General features: G+C 38.7%; 1 protein-coding gene across 5 annotated transcripts in view; it reads left to right on the top strand.

Annotated features, from left to right (window-relative positions):
- Nucleotides 1-2,538: 2,538 nt before the first annotated feature.
- tbc1d14 (TBC1 domain family, member 14) overlaps nt 2,539-18,525 on the top strand; it is a 45,835-nt gene continuing 29,848 nt past the window's right edge. The window contains exons 1-3 of one of the 5 annotated variants that reach the window (XM_026160473.1): nt 4,403-4,520; nt 4,658-5,000; nt 9,617-10,379. In XM_026160473.1, coding sequence (XP_026016258.1) covers nt 4,952-5,000; nt 9,617-10,379 — 812 coding nt within the window. In that variant the 5' untranslated portion in view covers nt 4,403-4,520; nt 4,658-4,951. The other 4 variants (XM_026160479.1, XM_026160480.1, XM_026160470.1 and 1 more) reach the window with 4 other exon arrangements.

Genomic DNA, 18,525 nt, shown 5'->3' on the forward strand with positions numbered 1-18,525 from the left:
ATGAATAAAAATAAGGAAATCAAATGAGTTTTTTGTTTGGCAAAAAATACTAATAATCTACTTGAAAATGCAATGCTGTAAAAGACACTGGGGGGCAACGTTTGATTTGGGGTAATAACCCATCATGATAAGACATGACTACAGTCTTTGTTTTCTTTTAATGTTTTGTTTTTCTCTCCAGAGACCTGCATTGCAATTGAATGAGATGTTGTTGTTGTTGTTGTTGGTTTGTTTTTTTTTTTTTGTGTTTGTTTATTTGTTTATTTGGGGTGGGAGGTTGTGTGAGAGAGCGTGTGTGGGTTTTTTTTTGTTTTTTTTTGGGGGGGGGGGGGGTCTCTGTTTCTTTTGTAATTTTAATGGTACACACTATTGGTGCTATAAATACGTTCAAAATATTTTGAAGTTGCAGTTTTATTATATGACTCTTGATTTAAAGATGACAAAAATTTTATTTGTTGTCCCTCAGATAACCTATAAGAAAATTAATAGAAAACTTGCCCTTCCTAGTTAATTTGGCTGGATTTTTATTTTAATGAAACCTATCTGTTGTCTTACTCTCCTGTAACAGCAGAAGGAGAAATACTTGCAGGTAGCATGTCTTCATTTTCTATCCATCCTCGGAAAGGCCAAAACTGGTTCTCCCTGCTGCAGCTAAACAGATTGATAGCAGTGTAAGTGGTGGGGCAAATGTTCAATCTAAAAAAAGGCGTAACTACACTAAGGTACAAATGCTTTTTGTTCTCCATATGGGTTTTGTTTTTATTTTATTTTTATCTTTTGGTGTTCACTATATCATGTTGAAATGAAATATTAAGTAATGTCAGTGTGTGTGTGTGTGTGTGTGTGTGTGTTGACATAGAACTTGTGAAACTACTGGTTCAGAATGAGTGGTTGTTGATTTTTTTTTTTTTTTTTTTTAAATATGTGTATGGTGAGCTTCACCTTCATTAATTTGGCCTAGCTTGAACTAAAACCCTGATCCAATTGGCTACCAATTTGTCGTGGCACATGTGCCTCCCTGTGTGACCTTTGCTTTTGAAACCCCAAAATATTTGCAGATAAGCATGTTTCCTAAAAGGTGTTTTTCTGTCTGATCTTTTATTGTCTTCTCATTTGAGGATAGTAGCAGTGTGTATATATTCTTTTTATTTTCATATTTAATTTTTTTTTTTTTTGTTGTTGTCATATCATACCCCAAACTGAAGCACAGATTACCAAAATCATCCCTCTGTCATGGGTACATGTCAGCAGTGTACACAGTAATGCACTGTCGCAGGTAAAGGTGTTTTTATTTTGGGCATGGCTTTGACATGGCTCTGTAGAAAATTAAGATTTGAAGGTCCAAAGTTTTAGTCCAATGCCGCTTGATTTTAAAAAAGGGCCCCCCAAGTAGCTGAATGGAAGGTACTTAACTTCAGGGTCTTGTCACCTTTCTTTGAGACACTCAGGAATTTTTTAATATAAGCATACTGCATAGTCTACACTCAGACCTGTGGCAGTGCATTGATGCATCAATGTAAAACATTTTCTTCAAATGTTGAACAAATTATTGACAGGAGTTCTTTCCAAACAGCAGAGGTGACTGTCATTAATTTAGAGCTGTAGTTTTAGGAAGGGGGGAAAAAAGAACTAAGCCATTGTAAATTGCATAAGCAATGTGGAAGGGAGTCCCACGAGCCCCAAGTCCTATGCAATACCTTGGCGCATGGAAACATTGAAGAGAATATGGAGAAATGTCCTTTAGTTACTTTTGCATGTGGATCGCTTTTGAGTGAGGAACACATGGGACAGAAAAAACAAACTTATGGAATGTCTCTAAAAATACAGCATGCAAACATCACACTCCATCTTTTTTAGTTGGATTATTATGGGTAAAAAAAATAAACTTACGAGTGAGGTTAAAGTGATTGAAAGAATGCTATGACTGTGTGTGTGTGTGTGTGTGTGTGAAACTGTCAGTGAATGTGTGCAAGAAATCACAAAAAACACTTACTTGGGAGTTCTGTATTTAACTCTTCCATTTTGATAGGCTGTGTTTGAAACAAAACGTGACGAGTAAACGCATTCAGAGAGGGTTTATGTGTTCGGAGAGACTTCTTACAAGCAAACTTTCAACTGCGCTGTGTTCTGAACAGCATATCCAGCACAGAAAACCCAAGTTTTCCTCGTCTGTTCATTCCCAAGTAGATGATGCTCCTTTGCCCTCCCTCTTCTCTATGTTCCTGAACCCTATGTATCCTGCGTAGCTGTGTTCTTATTTCATGTTCACCCTGAGTAAATTATTTTTGTTTCATTGTGGATTTTCTTAACACATAATAAAGGATTAAACCAAAATGCAGTCTGTAGGTTCCTGTGTCTTTGCATTATCTAGAGCAGGTGTGGGCAATTCCAGGCCTCGAGGGCCGGTGTCCTGCAGGTTTTGAATCTCACCTTGGGTCAACACACCTGAATTAAAACGATTCGTTCGTTACCAGGCCTCTGGAGAACTTCAGGACATGTTGAGGAGCTAATTTAGCCACTTAAATCAGCTGTGTTGGATCAAGGAGCTGTGTTGGACTCGAGGCCTGGAGTTGCCCACCCCTGATCTAGAGTGTTGAAAGGAAATAGGAGCAGCGTTACATTTTAGCTCGTCAGCCTCACGGTGACACTAGAGAGCAGGTGAGGCACTGCCAACTGCTTAAGTATTTATAGCACATGTCAGACTGCAGCTTTTATTCTTGCGGACAATGTTTTTAAGATCCTGTATACTTTTGTGTACCAAAGGTGGTTTTCCAACACATTATTAGCTGGTTTTTGAAAGGCTAATATAACAGCAACAGCCTTAAATAATTTATCCATTGCACTGAAGAATTGTGACTAAATATTTAACATTATGAGATTATCCACACATACACATTAAGATTTTATATTTCTAATGTAACAGAATAAAATGAATGTGATGTTTGTGGTTGTCAAACAAACCCAATGTGTGTTAATAAGATGACCAAACGAGATAAATGATTATCCCATGTGTGAGTGTTGCTTCTGTCAGACTTGATCTGTGCCTTCTCGTTAAAATGGTGGAGGCTAGCGACATGGTGGGAGGGGTTACACCACAACAATGCAGAAAACAGGTTGATATTCCTGAGCATAGCATTTAAGTGTAGCTTTTTATAATATTGATGTCTACAATCAAAATAAAAGCTTTCATTAATAATAGTAGCAGTAATAATTAAAGTTCACTATATTACTTTATTATGATTATGCATTTGCTAACAATTTACTATGTACAGAAAACATGCTGGCATATTAGATGCCGAACCACTTCATGTGGCGGATGAGTAGCTCCTCCCGGGTGGCTGAACTCACCTTATCTCTAAGTGAAAGGCCAGCCACCTACACTTTAGATTAATTTTGGAAATTGCACTTAATAAAACTGCAATCCAAAAGTATGGACACACTTAATATTTTAACCTTGATATTTTTTGAGTTTGGATGAATAATTGCTGCTTTGCACAAAACTTTTATTAGTAATTAGAAAATCTGTTGTAAACTTATAAAACAAAAAGACGAGTAGGACTTCCAGATATTCAACAGTGTCATATTACTTCATATTAATTCTAGCTATCCCTTATTTAGACCTATAAATATGTAACGGGAATTGGGAATAGCTTGAGAATTAATGTTTATAAGAAAATATACACTTAAGTAGTTGATGATATGTTACAATACAATCCAGAATTCACAACCATGTTTTGCAGGTCTTTTGTCAAGTTGTGCGGATGCTACAGAAGAGTTGGGATATGAAAATGTCATGGTGTAACCAAAGACTGGGTTTTCTATCAGCAGAAAAAAATATTTTATTAAGAAAATATTATTTTGCTACTAAAATATTTATTTAAAACAGAGGTTTGTTGTCACTACAGGATTTGTACAATTAAAAATACTACCATCAACTTTTTATTTATATGGCCTATAAAGGAATGCCACCCAAAATGGTGTAGACATATAGGAGATAACTCTGTACATTATTTTGTGTCATAACAATTATACATTTTCCCAGAGCTGCTTCTGTAGAATTCCACTTTATTTATACAGAGTATATCTTCTTAAAAGTTTCAGGCCTATAGCACTTCTAATGACAGTTTTCACAATTTGATAAGCAGGTGCTCAGTTATTATAGCAATTTGTGAAATTTCAGTTTACGATGCTATTGAATATACTTCTGTTGATATTGGCTCAATATGGTTTTAATATGAACATACATTTAATAAAATGTGTTTGTAACATTAACCCGACTTTAAAAATGTTATTTAATTGTTTATTTTGGGAGGACTACTCTTCTACGTCATACAACCGTCTATATTGTAGAAGTAACATACGGTCAGTGATATAAATAATAAGCCCGCAGGTTGCGAAGTCGATTAATAATGCCTTCAGGTCCAGACAGGTGAACCATCGACAGGGAGCACTCTTTACTCGATTAGACCGCACTCTCCGTACAAGTTTGTTTTAAAATGGCGGCAGAAGCATCGACACAGGTATGAAATCTTAACGATTCCGGAGAAACTTGAGAAATGCGCTTGCTTCTATGATTCACAAAAGAGCGGAGAAGCACTTCCTGTCCTGCTGTGATGCCGGGAAGGCTAAACCAACATGTCTCTCTCATTTTAAAAAGTGTTGGTTCCATTTGAGGAAGCGCTCGTGAAATTAGTGAGTTGGCGTCAGCGGCAAGTGCACTTGGCGAGCAAGTGCGGTTCAACACGGCGTTTGTGTGTTCACTGGCCGCATTCCGACTGAATTCCGGGGAATTTATTCGACAACAAATGAGCTGACTTCAGTGCTGTTCGTTTGGCCGAAGCTCCGCTGAGGAGGCTGGGAGTTGATGGTGGTGCAGCACTAGTCACAGCATCATCATGGACCACTCCGGCCAGCGCCTACCTGTCACCCACCTGTAGCTTTAACCGGCAGCATGGCCAACACGGCCCACGACACACAGGACCGGAGGGAGAACCACTGTGGTACGTTACTGTCGAGCACGGTCTCAGTTCTGTGTATTTATCGCGGTTAGACAACATGACATGTTCACCGTGACCCTGACACTGAGTGTGCTGCCCTCCCTGGTGACGTATGTCACACCAAACTACATTAGAAAAACTTTTAAAAATCAAAACTATCTAATATCGCGAATTTACACAGATGTTTAACTATGACCAGTTGAATAATTCGTGTTTTATAGATACGGGCATGAATTCGGCATAGATTAATTATACATTAAACAGCACTTGCACTTTTTATTTCGTCACATATCTCAAATATCAAGCGTCACTGAGTGAGTTTGCAAATTGCTATGGCTAGTCTTCAGTTCTGCACATCATTTCAGAATAAATAAAATTTGAACTTTCATTCAATTTTGTAGAAAGTGATATTGGCATGGAATAAATATTTGTAACCACTCCCGAAAACTGGAATCCTCCATATACCTGACACAGATATTTGGAATTGGGTTATGCCATAACACGTGATGTGCTTTTAAACAAATGCAGGTAAACTGAAAACTGGCTCCATTGCTTGTGAAAGTGTTGGCCCACTTTTCACAATTTCTGCTGTTAGTCAGGGATATAGTGGCGTAATATTGCATTTCCTTATGGTGTCCATAGAGTCATCATATCATGACTTGAAGAACCAGATTTGTGTGTGTGTGTGTGTGTGTGTGTGTGTGTGTGTGTGTGTGTGTGTGTCTGTGTGTGTATTCAAATAGGCAGCTAAGTTGGGCAGACAATGAAGGCAATCTTGTTGTTTCTGTTTCATTACTTTTACAAGAACAAAAAAAACTCTGGTGCGGCCGCATGCTTCACAGCTTTTACATTTCAGTGCTTAGCTGTTAAGACCTTTTAATATTTTCAGAATACATAGCAGTATTAATAATAATGACCGTAGGGTCATCATCATTAATTTTGACATTTGTTGGTGACCTCTCCTCTACTTGTATTTTGATTTCTACAGTGGCACAACCTGTTGCTGTGTTTTGGGACAAAGTCTGCCTGGCTCACATGACTACCTGCAGGTCAGGGTTTAGAGCTTGGGTAAAAATCTGGCTTCGTGTGTCAGTGCGTTGGAGAGCACTCAACTCTTTTAGGGTTTTGACTTTGAAAGGGTATTTATTTTTTACTGATTAGGGCGTGGTTGGTTTAATCGTAACCTGTTTACTGTCTTAACATGCCTGTCGTTTATTTCTGTGTGATTAAATTTAGGAAGTCGGGCCACTGTGAGTTATGTAGTAGGAACACTAAACCCACCATGTGTGCTCTGAAGTTTATGAGAGTTTCCCTTGTTGCCAGAGTGCAGGAGATAACACCCCCCCTCCCCGCATCAGAATTGGTTTAATGAAAGGATTCCTGAAATTCTCTCCTGTCACTGCTAATGCAGCTTAGAGCTTAGACACACTAGCTTCTAAGCTGGGGTTGGAGCATGATGGAGCCCAGCAGAAAACATGTTCACATTACACTGCAGACTCCAGTTACAGTCGGGTTACTTTAGGATTAGTTTTCACCTAGTTAGGCTCACATGCTCGTGTATCCAATGTCAATTAGAGGAAACCTTTAATCCTGTTGTATTAAAGCTACCAATATCAATGGGATGTACAGTCAAAAATAACTTTTCTGCAGTTTTTCTGCCTAGCCCATTAATTCTAATAAAGCTGTGGTTATTTGATTGAGCAGGTGTTTATTGAAAGGTTGGATGCCCGTATTAAACATAGACAAAGTGCAAGTATACGCGTGTACAAGTAAGTCCTGTGGGCCAAAAGCTCAGACTGATCTAGACACTTCTGGGTTGTTCTTTTTCTTCTTACTCTTGGGCCTTGATGATGTCATTGAGAGGCGATATCATAGATGTGGTTATTTGAGCTGAAGGTTCTGTAAGCACAGAAGCTTCACTCACATACTGTTCAAACTTTGTTTGTGAAGGAGAGAAGTGGGATCATTTTGGCTAAAGCCCACGAATAACAACACTGAGCTGTCAAATGACCCCTATATAGCCTCTTTAAACAAAATGCAAATTAAAACATTTCAGTTATGGTGCAGTCATACTAGGGAAAACTTTGGTGTGGGACCACGACATAACCAAAGGTATTCCAACTGTGTGCAGTGAACTTGAGATTTATTTTCCTAGTTGCTTTGAAGACAGTGCAGTCAGTTGCTGTTATTAAATGGATTTTATTGCATCAAGGCGCCAATAAAATGAAAATATGATGATGAGTTTCCTATCAGTTTGCCATTGAATGGGTTTAAATTGGCATTTGTGTGCAATGCGTTTGATAAGATGGTGATTAGCTGTGACAAATCTTTGGAAACCAAAAATCTGTTGGTGTCTGTATATAGAGAAATTCACATTAAGGAAAAATGTGCATGAACTTGTATTCAGAGCGCAACCAGAACCTCAACAAGCTGAAAGAGAAATTAAGAAATTCCTCCACGAATAGGTTCTAGGTTCTTTATTATTTGTCACATGCATAGGTATGTAGATGCTGCAGGACGGTGATTTAACTGCAGAAAGTTAAAGCCATGTTCCACACAAGCTGTTTGGAGAAAGGCCGCTTCCCACCTTTGCAATCACATTTGGATCTCTGACCTCTTCAAGGTCAAATAAGGTCAAACTTTCATAAACTGTCTTATCTTTAACTGTTTAAAATTTTACTGCCTTCTGTTCATATTGGCAACATTTGAAACTGGTATATGGGGATACTAAATGTCACATTATAGTTTGCATCCAAATGCCATGTCACATTTCACCTCTGATCTCACTTTTATAATGCACTGCTTTTCTATCAATTTGACTCCATATTACATTATTCTTAGTGCTGTCAATAGAGTAAAAAAATAACTAATTAATTGCACAATTTTCTGTAATTATTCGCGATTAATTGCAATTACTTGATCAACAGCCTGGTTGCAATTACATTTTTTCAACTTTATATTTAAGCTTGTAACTGACATTTATGCAATATAATGAAGTAAATGGAGAGTAAACACAAAGAATGTATGCTTAAACTGGTTCTCACCAGTGAAATACAACTTTTTAAAAAACCTACATACTAATAGGAATGTCTTTATCCTGTTTTCCTTATCTCACCCCTTGAGCCTGGTTCTGCTCGAAGTTTCTTCCTGTTAAAAGGGAGTTTTCCTTCCCACTGTCGCCAAAGTGCTTGCTCATAGGGGGTCATATGATTGTTTGTTTGTTTGTTTGTTTTCTGTATTTGTTATTGTACGATCTACTGTGCAAGTACCTAGAGGTTATTTGGTGCTATATAAATAAAATTGAATTGAATTGAAAATTAATAGGTAATGTTTAATCCGATTCATCACAGGGTTACTCTGGATTAATTTTGATTAATCACAATTAAATACCATTTATTTTTATTCTATATTAATCACATTTAATTTTGCACGAGCAAACAGATTCAAGAAAAAAGGGAAAATATGCGTACTTAACATGTTTATTTATCTTGAACATTCATCTCCAAAAAGTTGATTCTGTTCATCTGGACGTAGCGTTTTGTGGGAGAAACGTTTCGTCACTCATCCAAGTGACTTCTTCAGTCTCAGCTGACTGCAGGTTTCCCCAATCTTATAAACAGTACATTTGCATAATGACTGAAACCAGCCCACTGAAGGACGTAGCGTTTTCTCCCACAAAACGCTACGTCCAGATGAACAGAATCTGGATGAACAGAATTTGGAGATTTATTTTCCTGGATGATTGAGAATGCATCAAGACCTTGAACATTCATGTTAACAAAAAACTCTGTAAACATTTATCCGCTCTCTCTCTGTCACTTTTGGGGAGGCTTCAAGTCCTTGAAACGAGGAACCAAAGCTATGTAAAGCGCATGTTCCCAAAGATATTAATAGGTCTGCAGTTTGTTGCAATCTGCCAATGCTCTGTGAGTGGTTTGTTGCAAGCTTGGTGACGCGTTAGTCCTAGCAGCATCCACGACTAATGTATGCTTCACGTCGATGTGATATTTTAAGATGGAAGTGCTTCGGTGAAAAGAGAATTCATTCTTTCACAATGTGCATAATACTATGTCGGTTGACTGTTCTGTCTTTTTTTTTTTTTTTTTTTTTTTTTTTAAATATTCAAACGTACTCAAACGTGCGTTTATCATCTTCTATATTGAGTTGTTTGGTTCAGCTGCCCGTCACTACCAGATCAACTGCACATTTGCACAAGTGTGAAGGTAACTCTACTTGGACAAACTGCCCAAAATGCGTTGACAGAAACATTTCGGGAATTTTGAATCATTCTGCACTCCAGATGCATTAATAGCGTTAAAAATCTTAATCGTGTTGACCGTGATGGCGGATTACTTTGCATTAACGCTTTAATTTTAACAGAACTAATTATTTTTAACCTTAGTGTATTAAAAAACAAAGAAAGAGACCAGAGAATGAGCTGCCTTGCCAGAAGTTTGCACTCTCTGTGCTTCTTTATTTCAACAATGTAACAATGGAATTGTCACTTTTTTTTTTTAACGTACTTTTTATGAAAGACTACAGCAAATTGGCTCAAACTAGTTATCAGGAGGTGAATAAATATATTTATGTTGTTAAACTGAAATTTCTGTTTCCTACAGTTATGCCTGGAGGAACCATAGTGGAGAATGGCTCTGTGGTCAAAGACCCGACGGCCTCTCACCTAAATGATCACATCAGCAATCACTGCCATGAGGCCAGAGCGGCCACACACAGCAACGCCGTCCTGCCCATCTACAAGCCATCCTGCTCGCCCACTACTGTCTGTTATAGCAGCCCACAGAAAAGTTACCCAGACCTGGAGCCAGACAACCACAGCCTGACTTCCCAGGACTCTGGTATCCCCACTCTGGAGATTAATCCTCCGGAGCCCTTCCTTCACAGTCACCAAAGGCAAAGCGACGGAGGCCTTATGCTGGAATCAAGTCACGACACCCCCGCCACATTACCTCTGGACAATGGTCCCTCTGATGGCACCACTGTACGAAAATCCTCCACCTTTCCCCGCAGTGGCTATGACAACATCCGCCTCTTTAGCCCCACCCTCAGATTATCCTCCACCATGGGAGCTGGTGTTGGGGGCGGAGCATTAAACCGTAGTGATGACATCTCTGTGTGCAGCGTGTCAAGCATGAGCACAGAACTGTCGGTCTCCAACGAAGACATCCTGGATTTCACAGTTACATCTGACTCCAGTGCGATTGTCACTTTGGAGACAGCCGACAGCAGCACTAACCACTTTTCAGAAGTGGTGTTGTCGTCTTCAGCGGGAACCTCCAGAGACTTATGGGCGGCAGAAGTCATGCAGAAAGAAGAGGATGGGAGGCAGAGAAAATTGGGACCACTAGCAAGTTTATTTGCAAGGTAAGTCCATGGTTCTGTACTTTGTATTTGTAACACCCCACCACACCCCCACAGACTATCTGTTCTTGTTTAATTATGAACAATTATCATATAAGAAATAAAAAAACCTGTAAAGTCAGTACCTACATTTTGGAATATTCAATTAACAATCATTTGAAACAAATGATTTAAAATAATAATACAACTGAGAAAGTTTTTAGACTCACGTTATTATCTATTTGTCTTATATATGAAATATTTTTGAGCTGTGTTTTTATTGGATGCATTTTTATTTTTTCAAAGCCTACAGTAGCTGTTTTTTGCATATAGATAATATATTTTGATGATACCTAACCTGTATAATCCACTGTCAACGATGTACTCTACAACCTTGACCAAATCTAGGTCAATTGAATTCATGTGAGGTAATCTCAGGGTAAACATCTAAAGTTAATTACTCATTCAGGCATGTATTTATTTTATTACCATATTTATTAATGTAAATTAACAACAAACAAGAACAAATGTGATTCCATAGTTTTAAGGGTGCGGGGAATTCAACTTGTTTAAACATCAAAACAAAAACTAAGCCTAGACATAAGTCACTTTTCAAAAATCGGCAGCAGTGGTACACATCCCCACATTTTCTGTCTCTGTACCAAGATGGTGCCTGTAGCACCAAAGGACTCTGTCTCGCCCTAGCATCACCTGTCCCTCTCATCCTCATCATAAAGTCATCATATTCTGTGCTATGATTTATATTTGTTTGTGGTCTTGCCACATGTGCCACAAACCTCATCTTAGCTGGTACATGACTCCGTTTGCAATCAGCCCTTATTGTCAACACGTAAGCCGTGACACATTTATATTGCAGCATTTTGCATCTCACTACGACAGGAAGGAGTTGTTCCTACCAATCATTTAGACGATCCCAATAACGGCTACTTTCCACTGTGTTCTTGTGATAAAGTACAAATTTATTACTAAATTACTAAAATATCAATATTTTAATGTGAGAATCGATTCTAGAACATACATATCTGGTATCAGAGGAATCGTGTATATATCATAATAATAATGGATTGCATTTATATAGCGCTTTTCGGGGCCCTCCACTATTCCACTATTCATTCACTCTCACATTCACACACTGGTGGAGGCAGCTACAGCTGTACCCACAGCTGCCTTGGGGCAGACTGACAGAAGCGAGGCTGCCACATCGCGCCATCGGCCCCTCTGGCCATCATCAGTAGGCAGTATGTGAAGTGTCTTGCCCAAGGACACAACAACCGAGACTGTCCGAGCCGGGCTCGAACCGGCAACCTTCTGGTTACAAGACGAACTGCCAACTCTTGAGCCACGATCGATATATGGTGTGATCCACACACCACTACTTGTAATTTAGAATCTTTTAGAGGAGTTGCAGGATTTAGGAGGGACATTTGTAGAGCTTTTCTTTGGATATTGGCTGCCTTTTGTTTTATGAAAAAGCAGCAGTTGTCCAAAGGAAAAACTTTAAAAGACCTCCAGACAGCCTGATGTCCAAGAACACTTAAAAAAAAAAAAAAAAAAAATCTAAAAAGCCTGTCTCTTTGGATGTAAACTACAAATTAAGGGCTGTAAACTTTCTTCAAGATCTTTGCACCATGCTGGAGTATAATGAAATATGTGGGCAGAAATGTTGATCTATCACAAATGTTATGAGGCCATAATAGGGCAGAAATAGAAGAAAAACTAAAAGCAGCATTGTAGCCAGCCTTACTGAGATAATACTAGATTGTCAACTTCCTCTTTGACTTGCAGAATTTGTATGCTTAAGATTGCTTCACAAACGTGCATTAAGCAAAATATCCCTCTGACCCATTCCACCACTCTTGGAAATTGCAGCTCACCCAGAACATAAAAGATCATGACCCTGACCTCTGCTTATCCAAATCATGGCCAAGCATGAGTCTGATAGCAGCTTTAAAGCACAGCAGCGACCTAGCTACCACTTACATGTTGTCTCTTGTGTTTAAGATACAGACTAGTATATGAACACCCCTGGTAAAGCCTGGTTTGCTTGTTATTCACACCTTTTGACACCAGCTCCCAGCACATCATGTTTCAATAGTACAAATGGACCAGTTAGACCAATTATTACTGATCCCATCCTTATAACATAAATCTAAAGTTCATTCATGTATGTGCTGAAGTTGTATTTGTTGGTAAAACAATAACAAAACCATGGTGAACAAAACAGATTTAATTTAAGCTCAGTGAGAATTTGCTGCTCTAATTTATGTTCACAGTAGTTTCTCAGCACTAAGCATTGCTCTTAGAGCCACACATGCAGAGTATGTCTAACAAGAAACTCCATATTCTACTGTAGGTGCAGTAAAAGCTTCACAAGTGCTAAAACGAACATAAAGAGAAAAGGGGCGAGAGCAGCTAACAAGGAAAGTGCTGTTTTTGGAGCTTCTGGCTCATGTTAACTCACTTGACTATAGTTTGCTGTTAATTACATGAATTACTGCAAACAGACTGTGAAATGCCTTCAAACGACTGACCCTTTGCCGTCAGCTTCCTCTGTGCTGTTTCATGTAGAAGTTATGAAGTTTCAGTGGTGGTTGCACGTTGCTGCTTTCAGATGGGGCCAGTGTCAAAAAGATGTGTTACATACAACTGGTCTGTTGACCACTGTTGTTTGTGCTGATGTTAGCGACTCCTGTTTGTACTCTTCATACTGTGATTTTGGATCTTTGGGGTTTTCTTTTTTTCTTTCTTTAGGGGGGTGAGGGGGCCGTTTGCTTCAATATTCAACAAATGCACAGCGTGACCCAAATGTGCAGTTGGAATTTTTAGAGGCCTGCAGTGGAGCATATTTGTGCTGATTCAAAGCACTCTGTCCCCTTATATACGACTATCAGATATGTGCATCCCTACCCAGTATCTCAGATCCTGAGGAATTTTCTGTTTTCTGGCAGGGAACGTCCTTAACAGCATAACTTGTCCTGAGAGAGTGTGCACTGCTTCTCTGTTTGTGAAGACGATACTGTCATGACATTGCATCTAATGGGCTACTTCCCATTTCTGAATGTGTGCAGCTAAAGGTGTGGTGCTCCTTCCTCTTCCTCCTCCTTGTGCATGTTACAGATAGAGCACCTTAGGGGAACAGCAGTTTACTAAGACTATTTAAGATGAAGTTAGAGGGTTAAGTGCACAGAAAAGGCAGCAGGATGGTGACCGTAGTCCTCGTAGTAAGTAACTAAGTTAAAAAACGCCAGCCAACAAGAACATATCAAACTACTTAATTGCCTGAAGAAAATGCTAATGAGGTTTTTGATGTCTCACTACAAGTTTCATCATCATACTCGGGTTCAACTTCTTATAAGCTGGCACAGACATGCTAAAGTTACTTTCATTTGACTTACAGGTTTTTGCACACGTTCTGAGGAACGCTTTTAGTCTACCAAGATTTCTTTTTGTATTTGACCAGGCTCTTATTTCAGATCAAGTGTGTTGTCATGGATAGCTTGCATTTAGCACTACAGATGCTGCAGAGATTGTTGTGTGCATTGAGTTTTGAAAAAGTGTAATCTCAACTGAGACCGCTTTCAGCTTGAGGCTGCTGGTGCCATTGCCACGTGTGTCAGATCGCATGGTCTCATTCTTTCTTCCTCTAACCCAGATCTACTCTGCTACCGAAATGTAACATTTCATTGATTTAGTGTGTGAATCATTTCATATTTGGCATCTGGTGCAAGACTCTGCCAAATCAAACATGTGGAACTGCCCACTGTTGTAATAGAGCAGCTGAAAGTAGCCCTTTTCTTGTTTCTGTATTTGTGTAGGAGTTCACTTGGCAAATGAAAGCTGCCAAAAATGTGATGATTTGAGATGACCTTGGTTTAAATCCTCTTTTCATCGGTGCCTGGAGGTTTTACTTAAACGTAAGCAGAGACTCTATTTTAATTTTCAGACGCTTTATTTCTTTTAGGAACTGAAGCCAAACCTGGAATTTCCGTATTCTGTTTGACTTGCAAGAAATGTACTATTCCTCTCTGCTGAATGCATCTTTCCCAATATATATTTCAGGAAAGATGCATTTGAGTCAAAACCATGAGTTTACATTTTGTTTTGGTTGTAGTTATTAGATGGGTAGGATGACGGGAATGAAATGATCCACTGCCTGCTCTGGTTTTCCTCAAATTGAATCCAAGTTCCAAACACACTCAAAATGTTTACTGACTGAATTAATCAGTTAATGAGGTAACATCAAGTGTTAAATTGGCACTCCCTCAAACTCAACTCGTCATCCCTGGTTTTTATTCATTCGTCACAAGTAAAAGTTACTCATTTACTGATTGCCCTTCAGATTCCTGCTTCTCACACTCATTCCTCCTGTTCCTTACATCCCATTTGTTTAGAAGTCAGCCTTGTGACTGAGGAGGTGGGGACACAGAGGAGAGAGCAGCTCCCTCCTTTCCACTCTGCCTGAACAAAGTGGCTGTGTAGGGCTTTTTTTACACTCTGTAGTAAAAGCCGTAAATGCAGTGGGACTTGCTGATCTATGAGTTTAACCACAGGGTTTTTTGCTATTTTTCTGTTCCTCTTATCGTCTTTTGAAGCTTAGACTCCAGGCTCTTGTTTCTCTGTTGTGTAATTGCATTAACAGAGCAGGATGGCAACTCCATCGCTCATGCTGTACACTGACAGGTAGGACAATGAACAGTATTTGGTGGCATAAGTTTGTCTTGATTGACATGTCATGGCTACTGTTTCCTGTTGGATTTTTTTTTTTTTTTTTTTCTGCTTGGCAGCTTTGAGCAGTTCTTTGTCCTGGTTATTTTATGTTTTCTATGACTTGAGTCTGCTTTTCTACTTGAGATGGCTTGTGTTAATTTTTTTGAGTCATGTCTCTTTATTGTAAATTCAGGCCTGTAACCATGCTGAGACACTTTATCACCTTATTTGCAGACATCAAGGCTGAAAATCAGATTTGTGAAATGCTAAAAATCTTAAAATCCTTTGGGGAAAAAATAATCTAGTGCTATGTCTTAGCTCACACTGACCATATATAAATAAGCACTTCTGACAGTCAGTTCTTTGGTTCTTCCTAGCTGTTCCGTTTGAGTACTCGACCGTAGCCGCACCAATTCAGATGTCACGTTGAAGCAACTTTGGCCCTGACTGAATGCAAACCATGTTCCTGCAGACACGAAAGCCAAAAACAAGCAAAAACAAAACACATGGCATCCACACGAGGTGTTGAGTAATCCAGGAGTTGAAGTCAAAGTTTGCTTCTTAAAGGTGGCACCGTGTTGGCCTCTGCACTTTGATCTGTGTTGCGTTCTTTTATAGAGGCTTTCTGGGGTTACTCGTGTTCACTACTCCCTGCTGACAGTTTACTTTTTCTGGCATATCGCATATTTTCAGTATTGCTTTTGCGTTACAGATGTACAGATTCTTGTTTAAATAATTAGTTGGTTGAGCCAAAAAGTTGATTATTGACCAAGTAATGTTTTCCCAAGCTTTGAACCACATTTTAAGATTTATCAGTGGGTTTATTTTTTTAGGTTGAGATGACAATAATATATTCTAGTAAGCCCTGTGATGGTGGGCATGTTTACCAAGATTTCTTAAAGGTTCTTTAATGTGCAGCTGTTACTGTTAAAATGGGAGTATAGTCTCTGCGGCATGATTGCATCATCCACACTCAGATTTGGTATTCAAGTAAATTGCAAAGGATCAAGAGATGCTTTCCATTTTGATTTTAGGCCAGCCAAAGCTAGTGTGGATAGCAAGCTATCAGTTTGCTATCCACATTACCAAACTGATAACCGTGGACCAGGAATCAGTTCAATAACTTTCACAAACTATGAAATTCCTCTACTTTTCTACTTGCCATCTTTATTTGCTTGAAAAACAAGTCACTGAAACATTGTGGTTTGAGAAGTTTGAGTTTAGCCGTGTTTTCGTGAATCATCTAATCTACACTCGTGATGTTCCCTCTGGGTCTTCATCAGCTTTCGCAGGGCTCATCCACTGATGGCCTCACATTTAACTAGAATAAATTGTTACAAAACCACTGCTTGTGCTCATGTTGTTTGTTTGTTTTTCAACTACAACACTGCATTATGGTAAAACATCTCTACTTTGGATTTGTCTTTATTTCCAAAGGACATCGTTCCAAAGTTGTTGTTTTTTTGTTTTTGTTTTTTATTCAGATGCAACTTTAAAAACCTGTGTCATGCAGCCATTTTCTTTCTACAGAGAATAGGCTTCCTGCTGACAACCCTTCCTAACAAGCCATACTTTAAAAGTCTTTTTCTGAACGTTTACAAATGTCAGCATGTTAAATGTTGAGTCTGAGATGCAGTTCTTGGGGTTTGTTGCATTTAGCAGGTTCTCTAAGCATTCTCATTTTTGTGGTGAATTTGCTAGAATGTCCAATTTTGCCAAGATTGTTATTGTTGTTAATTTCTTTGGAAGCCATCAGGGTGTAATTGGGTTTTTTAAGCTGTGAATTTGTGTTTTTCACGGCTGTGCAGTGTTTTAAGATATTGTTCCACACCCTGCTTCTTGGTATTACTTCTCTAAGTCTTTGGAATTGCGATGGAGGGATGGATTGCCTATAATGGTGTTGGAGAGCCCTGTTGCATGGGTCAGCTCGTCTGTCCTCCTCACCAAAGAGAAGTGTTAAATTCTAGAACTCTTAGTAGTTTTGTATGATTAACACTTATAAATAATCCTTATTCATTTTAAGACAGAAGAATTAAACAGGAGGTAGGTTCTCATAACCAGAGAGATCAGATTCTAACGACATGTTCAGATTAACATCATTCAGAACCAAAAGTAGAGAAAAGTAGTAAAGCTGGATTCAATATATGAAACTTTGCCATGTTTGCCAGTACTCGTCTTTCTAAAAGTAAATCTATGACAGGGAGTGAGCAATGATAATAATGGGATTCTTAAGTGTAGCATTCAGTACAGCCTGTGCAAAGTCTGTGAAGCAGTTTTCCTTGAATTGTTTTGAGTTCTCCAAGCTTCAAAAGAAATCTGTTAAATAGTCCTTGTCTTTCCCCTGGTCTTTGTGGCTAAATGACTCTTTCCTCCGTCACCCCATGCGTTCCTCAGTTATCCTCTCCATCTTTTGTTTCTTTGTAATCTGAAGGCTAACGTTTCCTTCCTCTGTTTGCTGTGGGTGGAGTTAGATGGCTTTGATGTCAGTAGATATTACATCCTTAAATTGACCATTTCCTCTATATTTGAGTGTGAAATGGTGCTGTACAATTTACCGATGTCTTATGCGTTCAAGCACTTCTTTGTCAAAATATTAAGAAAATGGCGATAGTATGGAAAATGGTGGGGTTTTTTTGTTTTGTTCACTGATTTGTCTGTGCAATTGTGAAAATAGCAGAGAAGTTCAGCTTAAATGTCACTGTGCATTTACAGTTTGTAAAATATTAAAAGTGTTGGCTTTTAACGGCTTTCTTTTTTTCACCTTGGGAGTAACATTCCATTACTTTTATCTTTGTGTACTGTAGTTATCAGCAAGCAGAGCGGAAAATATGCAGGGTTGATGTGAAACGTGCAGCTACAACGAGGCAGGAATGAGGCGTTGGCATTAGAGGGTAAATAGAATGGCGACTCGCCCAGCTTATGCCTGACTGTGAACATAAATGGATTTACTTGTTAAGATCAAGTTATTTTGTTTTCAGGTTGTCACTGGAAACTGAAATGTCACCATGGTAAATCATTAGCAAAATTGTTGTTAATCTTTGTTACGTTTCATAAGCAATTACAGCTGGTTGGCTGTAAAGCTTGGCTGTTTGAAATGTTGTCCAGAGTTGCAGTGTGATGGTATTGTCATCTTTCTGTCTTGCGTCACCTTCTGATTCCTAACAGTATTAATGGTCTACAAGAAATAATGTTTTTTTTCCTGATATTTGCTCCTCAGACTGCTCTGTAACTCATAAAACACATTGCTTTCTGAATACTGGAAAACCTGCAGGTTATACATAAATAATACTTCTTCCCTATTAATTCTCAGCTAATATTGCTGAATAAGTTGTTCAGGCCTCAGCATTTTAGGGCTCATAGCTCATGGATTTCTTTTCTGAATTTAAAATAGAGCTTTTTAATTGGCTTCTTAAGATAATTAAAAGCTCCTGAAGAGATCAGA

This window comes from Astatotilapia calliptera, chromosome 3 (genome assembly GCF_900246225.1).
Source record: "Astatotilapia calliptera chromosome 3, fAstCal1.2, whole genome shotgun sequence".
NCBI lineage: Eukaryota > Metazoa > Chordata > Actinopteri > Cichliformes > Cichlidae > Astatotilapia > Astatotilapia calliptera.